This window comes from Neopsephotus bourkii, unplaced genomic scaffold, assembly GCF_033783945.1.
Source record: "Neopsephotus bourkii isolate Nb327-2 ecotype Australia unplaced genomic scaffold, CSIRO-AGI_Nbou_v1 NB_838, whole genome shotgun sequence".
In the NCBI taxonomy this organism is placed as follows: domain Eukaryota; kingdom Metazoa; phylum Chordata; class Aves; order Psittaciformes; family Psittacidae; genus Neopsephotus; species Neopsephotus bourkii.
Genome location: NW_026901334.1, coordinates 3,094,265 through 3,100,853, shown reverse-complemented (window position 1 = coordinate 3,100,853; position 6,589 = coordinate 3,094,265). Strand labels below are relative to the sequence as shown.

The following is a 6,589-nucleotide window of genomic DNA, read 5'->3' as shown; positions in this document are numbered from 1 at the left end:
TGTTTACTGATTGTAAATACCATTTTTATACTTAACATCTATTCCGGACGTGATTTGTACAATGGACTTTATTTCTGCTACAAGGAATTTCCTGAGGTTTAAACTGAATCTAATTTTGAACAAAAGAAAAAAAGAAAAAAAAAGGAAAAAGAAAAAAAAGAGAAAAAAATACACACACACACACAAAAAAAAAAAAAAGAAAAAAGGACCAACAAGTGCAAAAGTGGGGAATAAAAAGGACTTTTTTGGGCCATCCCGGGCCAAGCGGCTTTCAAAGAGCGTTTCTTCCCTCGCAGTTACTGGTGGGACTGGACGATGTTGCGCTAAAGCTTCGTCAGTGTCAAATTCCTTAACTCTGGTCAAAAAACAAAAAAAAAGATCTTAAATTTATTTAATAAAAGTTTTACTTGGTAAAGAACGTCCTGGTCGAGCTGCTCGGAGCTGTGGGGGACACTGGGCAAAGCCCTGCAGGGAGGGAAACGCGGTCGCATCCCAAAGCCTTTCATAGGGGAGGGATTGTGGAATCCCAGCCTGGTTTGGGTTGGAAGGGACCTTAAAGCTCCTCCAGCTCCAACCCCTGCAATAGGGACCCCTTCCACTGGAGCAGCTTGCTCCAAGCACCAGTGTCCAACCTGGCCTTGAGCAATGGGGCAGCCTCATAGGGAAGAACTTCTTCCTTAGCTCCGTACTCTAGGCCTGAGTTTAAGCAGTATTTAGCTATTCCAATCAATTCTGACACTGTTAACCTGTTCGGTTTTCAAAGCTCCTTAAGGTTCCTTCAGGATTAAGGAGCAACACCATAACCATCCTCTCAGCCACCGAGGAGTCCATGGGGGAGCTTCTATCCATGGAGGATTCAAGCAAAACCTGCTTATTCTTAGCTGCCATGCCATGTATTCCTAGGAATAATGTGTTAGGGAAGAATTCCCTCTATGTTCTTTCTCCAGTGCAGGAATCATGAACCCATCTTGGCATTTACAGCAAGGAAGAGCTGATTTAACAAGAGCAGACATCTACCCCAGGGCCTGTGCTCAGAGGCCAGGTCCCAGCCTGGAAGCACCAATGTGTGACACCAACACCCATAGGAAAAATAGTTTAATTAAAATCGATAGGAAAATTCTAAGAAACAAGTTTCACAGAATCCCCAAAACCCAAGAAGTGGAGGAGGATGGCCCAGGAATGCCCAGACATTCCAGGACCTGCTGTAAAACCGAGGTTAAAGCTGGAGCTGAGAGAAGACTGGAGGTGGTAACACCAGAGAGGAGGTGAGGCTGAAAGAGGGGAGATGGTGGAGGACTAAGATGGAGTGAACTGGGAGAACCATGTGGCTGAGGTAGGATTAAAGGGAGCCCAGGAAAAGTCTTATGGAAAGAGCTAATGGTGCTTTGCCACCACCAGGGCAGGAATGGGAGCTGAAGGGATGGGAGAGGAGCCTGGGCCTCCCTAAGGACTGTAGAAGCTCTGTAGAATGGGGTCACAGGGGAAGAGCACCCCGAGGCAGCAGACGAGGTGCAGCCAGCCTGGGTAGAAAACCTCCCTCACACGCATGGCTCCCCCCTGGATGATGGCGAGCGCCGCATCGGGAGCAGGAGAAGCAGGAAGAGACACCTTCCCCCTGGAAGCAAACAGCCAGAGCATCACCCCGAGCCAGGCAGCCCATGGCAGGGGTGTGCCTGTGCACACTGACCCCCCGGTGTCCCACATGCTCACGTTAAGGTGGACACAGAACCCCCACAATGCACCCAACAGATGAACTCATCCCATTACACATCTGAATGGATGCTCACCCCACCATGAAGTGGCTGTGGTGCAGGTTTGGCTCCATCCCAGCCTCCTCCCCACACGTACCTGGTGCTCTCCAAGGCTGATTCGGTGTCGATGAGGCCCAGGATGCAGAGTGTGACTGAGATGTTCTTCTTCTGCATGGAGAGCTCGTGGCGCAGGGAGCTGAAGAATCCATCCAGGGCAAACTTGGTGGCAGAGTAAGAAGTGGTGAAGGGAGTGGGGATTTTCCCTGGAAAGGAAAAGGAAAGAATGGAAAACACCAGGAGCCTGGCAGGAAGGAGGATGGTGCCATGGAGGGGGAATGTGGATCATCCTGCATCATCGACCCATGTTTGGTTTGGGTGAGTTTGCCTCTATTTCTAGTCACAAATAGGCGCTGAGGCAATTCCAGCCGGTTGTGGGAGCACATCCCAGCACAGGAGCCACCTCCTGGACAAAGGGAGGAATTGTCTTTTAACTTACCCACTAACCAGGTCCATGCTGGGCTAAAAAGCCCCGTGTGCTGCTCTGCTGCAGCCTTCCTTCCCCATGACACGCAAACACATGGACCACGACACCAGGGCATGTCAGGGCACAGGGCAGGGGCAAGCCTGAAGCTGTGTATGGTGATGCAGCTCCCTGGAGTGCACACTGAAGCCTTTCTCTTGCTTTTCCATCCCAAACAGGCAGTGCAGCCACTCAGCAGCCTCCTGATGGCCAAAGCCAGAAGGTTTTAGAGTAGGGAGATGACAGCAACACAGGAGGGATGGGACTGGATGTGAGGGGCAGGAGCCAAGGATGCAGATCTGGGCACACGGTGAATAAAGAGCAACGTTCCTTTACCCCATGAAGAAGGTCTCCAGAAAACAAGAGCAGCCACTGTCCTGTTTGCTGCTATAAAATGCACAGCTTGAAAAGGGGTTGAAGGACACAGGGAAACACAAGGTGTTGGGAACCACCGTGTCCACAAGACCAATGGTATGGCAGTTAAAGGCACCAACCTGTGAGGGAAGAAACAACCACCAGAGAGCCTTGATTCTTCTCCAGGGTGGGCAGAGCTGCTGTTGCGAGTGCCACGTAACTGAAGAAATTCACCTGGAATGGGAAAAGTAGATGTGGAAGAAGCAGGAGGGTTTGGAGGGAAGGTCAGCATGAGCCTGAAGCAGCTTTCATCAATCCCTGGGATAATGGGAGATAAGAAGGATGGAAGGAAGGAGAGAAATGAAGTTCTTCCCAGACATTTCTCCACACACACATACAACACTGGAGCAAACCAGTAATAAAGCCTTGAAACCACTTCAAACACCAATGAAAGAAAAGGTTTGTTCTCAACCATTGCCACAGGCTTGAATTTGCCTTTGAGCTTCCCCAAGCCATCCCAGGAGAAGCCAGACTCACCCAGTTCCAGGTGAGCTCTTCCTGCTGGGAATCCTCACCTGCATGAGCCAGCGGGTGTACTCCACATCTCCATCCCACATCTGGAAACGGGTCATGCCAATGTGGTTCAGCACCAGGTAATCCAGGCCCCCTATGGACGGGAAGCACTCAAAGCAAGGGGCCAGGCCCAACCAGTCCTTTCTCCACACTCTTCTCCTCCAGCATGAAAAGCAGCTAAAAGACAGTTGCACCCAGACTGGAACTCCCAAACCCCACTCCCTCCAGTCCTGAGCATCCCTCCCAGCGAGGAACATGGGGAAACTGAAGCAGGAAGCTCCAATAGGAATGAGAACTGTCTGTATATCGGAAGCCAAAGAGATGCCCAGCTGCTTACCCAGCTTTTGGACAGCAAACTGAACCACCTTTTCAGGCTCTAAGGGGTCTGACATATCTGCAGGGATATAAAATATCTTCTTTGCTCCAAGTGTCAGGCACTTCTCCATCACCTTGAAGAAGAACACACAGGCAAAGGTTAAACTCCATGGACTGGGAGCAGGGAGAACAGAAGTAAGGACACTCTAAGGTACACGGGTTTCCCCATCATACACAGTCAGAGAGTCAATTCTGAACAGAAACACTTTAAATCTAGCTCTATTCAGCCCACTGAGTGCTCATTTGGTATCCAGACTTTGTTTAACCAGACAGTTAACCCTTAGCAGGATGCAGATTCACTCTACTTTGGAAAAGGATCAAGATTCACCTGAAAAAGAGAGTCTTCTTCAGGAGAACTCTGCTGGAATAAGGGTTAGGCTTTACATTAAGTTCTTTTTCTGCCAGAATACCTAGCAAGGCTCTAGCAGTGTCCATCTTTCATAGTTCCTGTGCTGAGGATGGCCAGTAATGACACATAGTTTAGCTATTTGCTGAAACACTACCAGTAACTAAGCTGGTTTTGTTCAACAGCAGCTCTGAAGGAGAATCTATCCCACTGACAACTGCTTTGTTGGTTGGTGGTGTTGGTGGGGTTTTCTGGTACAAGTGCACGTCTCTTTGTCTTCCCCCCCTCCCCAGAAGGAAGCTCTTACCTTCTGCAGCACAGCTTCCCTCCGAGCAGTCAAAACTATTTCAGCACCAAATCTGGCATAATGATATGCCATCTGCTCTCCAATGCCAGCACTGGCTCCAGTCAGGAGGACACGGGCACCAGACAACCTCTCTTGTACAGGGGAAAGAGAATAAGAGAAGTAAGTGAAGGAAGCAGGAGAGGAGCTGCCCTTAACTGTTGGCAGAGCCCTAAAGCAGAAGGGTCTAAGTGGCAAAGTACAGGTCATTCCCCCACCCCAGACAGCAGGATCCCTTAGAAATGCTGTTAGAACATTTTGTCTTCCTCTTTGTTTCAAGCTTCCCCTTATTTCTGGGAATGAAGCTCCCAGCTCTGGGCAGGAATGAGACCACCAGTCAGGGTTTCTCTCCTGTGACTTCCATTCCAGTTTGGAATGACCCCCTTGCTGAGCCTACCTGGCTTAAAGGAATCTTTCCAGAAGATAGCGAGGAACCCAATTACGAACGCTGCAGCACAAAGCACTTTTCCAATGGGCTTCATATCCCTCCACATTGTAAAGAGCAAAGTGAAGCCTTGAAGCTGAGGGCTCCAGCCCAAATAGTGCAACCTCTTTCCTCTGAGGCTGGAAGCCAACCTGCAAGAGGCATGGAAAGACCTTTTGTGTCCTGCATAGCAGAGAGGAGCTGGGAAGAACTGAGAGTCCACTGGGAGCCACCTTTATCAGCAATGGAAGACAGTGAGGACAGGGACAATCTGCACTTGGATAAGAAGCTGCAAAGCTGTTGTGTCCCTGTGGAAGGCAGGGAACACCAGTCCTGGGAATGGTTCATATGTGCCTAAGAAAGGCAGGGCTTGGCTGTGCCATGCAGTGCAACTCCCTGTCCAGAGGGAGCAACCCTGGAGAGACTGAAACCTGCTCTTGGACAAGAGGAGGGATCCAAAGAGGGCAGGAAGCAGAAGAGCTCCCAAAATCATCTCATCTGTCTTCCTTTCTTGCTCAATGAGTCTTTCCTCAGCTTCCACTTGCTCCAGGACAACTGCTTGTGCCATTCAGTGCACCTTAAATGAACTGGACTGGGGGAATTACCCTGAAAATCATAGAATCATGGTTTGGGTTGGAAAGGACCTTAAGGTCATCCAGTTCCAACGCCCTGCATGGGCAAGGACACCACACATCAAACCATGTCACCCAAGTTAGAGTCATAGAACAGTTAGGGTTGGAAAATGCCTGTCCCCAGTGCAACACCGCACTTGTGGAGTCAGCACCAGGTCCTCACTTAAACCAGGACCTGAAAGTCTAAGTTCACAGTCAAAGCCTTCACTGTTCTGTATTGATGCATTCAGGTTCTCATAGGTGCATTTGATGTAAAAACACATCCAAACTGAACAGTAAAATGTAATAAAAAAGCTGTAAAATGAGTAACCGATCCTCTCTTGTCCAAAAGAACGTTACCTGCAGCTGCCCCCAAGACTTTACAACAGAGAGCAAACAGAGCTGAGAAACCACCCCCAGATGTGCTCTGCCATGCTTTGAGACTCATCCAGGCTTGTGTTACACAGTGGTGGCCGAGGAGGCAAACAGGTGAGGGATTTCCATCTGGATTTGTCCCACCAAAGGCACAACCAAACCTTGGGGACACCACCAGCATCCCCTTCCCAAGCAGAGCACCATAAACCAGGCTGGTTCTCTGTGAGGGTTGCTGTCTTCACACGCCTTTTAGCAGCCAGAATACAGTGAACAGAGGAGGTTTTGCACAGCTCTGGGGGGTGTCTTCTGCAAAACTCACTTGTTCTGCACACAGTTGAGGTTGTTTGGGGGGGCAGCACGGCAGGATGCGGCCAATGCTTAGTGAGGGAATGGGATCCCCAGTCTCACCCAGGGTACAGGGAGGAGCATGGCCTGGGTTCTTTGCAGGAGTGTGGCCTGGAGAAGATAAACAGGGAACAAATAGGGGCAAGTGTGATGCTGAATCGCTGAAAGGTTCTAATATAGATCTTGAAGCTGAAGTGAAAAGCAGAATGTGATTTGATAGCACATGGGTTTCTATTTCCATCCATGTCTTTCACTCCTGTTCATCCCCATTTCATTCCCTATCAGCAGCAGGGGGCCGGCAGCACTTCAACCCACCTCCTGCTCGCTTCAAGCTGCACAAAGCACCACACGCGGCCTGCTCTGAACCGGCGGGGATTGCCTTAGGATTAAGCCTGGAGAGCCAGCGCTGATCGCAGCCGCCGCAGCGAGCCGTACCTCGGGGTAACCGGCGCTCCTCACTCCGCAGCACAAGGGCCAAGCGGCGGTGCCGACAGGAAGCAGCGGGGCTGAGGCAGCGCGATCCCAGCTCCCGACATGTCGCGACAGCGCACGGTCGCCGCTCACGCGGCCCC

The 6,589-nt window shown here is 50.4% G+C and overlaps 1 protein-coding gene across 1 annotated transcript; it reads right to left on the bottom strand.

The window, feature by feature from the left end:
- Positions 1-1,142: 1,142 nt before the first annotated feature.
- HSD11B1L (hydroxysteroid 11-beta dehydrogenase 1 like) lies at positions 1,143-6,587 on the bottom strand. Its single transcript, XM_061356081.1, has 8 exons — positions 6,453-6,587; positions 4,660-4,838; positions 4,227-4,357; positions 3,536-3,647; positions 3,201-3,292; positions 2,766-2,859; positions 1,849-2,014; positions 1,143-1,615 (listed from the first exon to the last, which is right to left on the bottom strand). Exons 2-8 carry the CDS (start codon positions 4,754-4,756, stop codon positions 1,444-1,446), a joined length of 864 nt encoding a protein of 287 aa, XP_061212065.1. The 5' UTR covers positions 4,757-4,838; positions 6,453-6,587; the 3' UTR covers positions 1,143-1,443.
- Positions 6,588-6,589: the final 2 nt, after the last annotated feature.

Bases quoted from the DNA above. Each gene is read 5' to 3' on its own strand.
- HSD11B1L (XM_061356081.1), bottom strand. From the start codon at position 4,756: ATGTGGAGGGATATGAAGCCCATTGGAAAAGTGCTTTGTGCTGCAGCG. The intron at 3,293-3,535 runs GTAAGCAGCTGG...TCCCGTCCATAG, and splicing joins GTTTGCTGTCCAAAAGCTGG to GGGGCCTGGATTACCTGGTG. The intron at 1,616-1,848 runs GTACGTGTGGGG...GTTTGCTTCCAG, and splicing joins TCAGCCTTGGAGAGCACCAG to GGGGAAGGTGTCTCTTCCTG.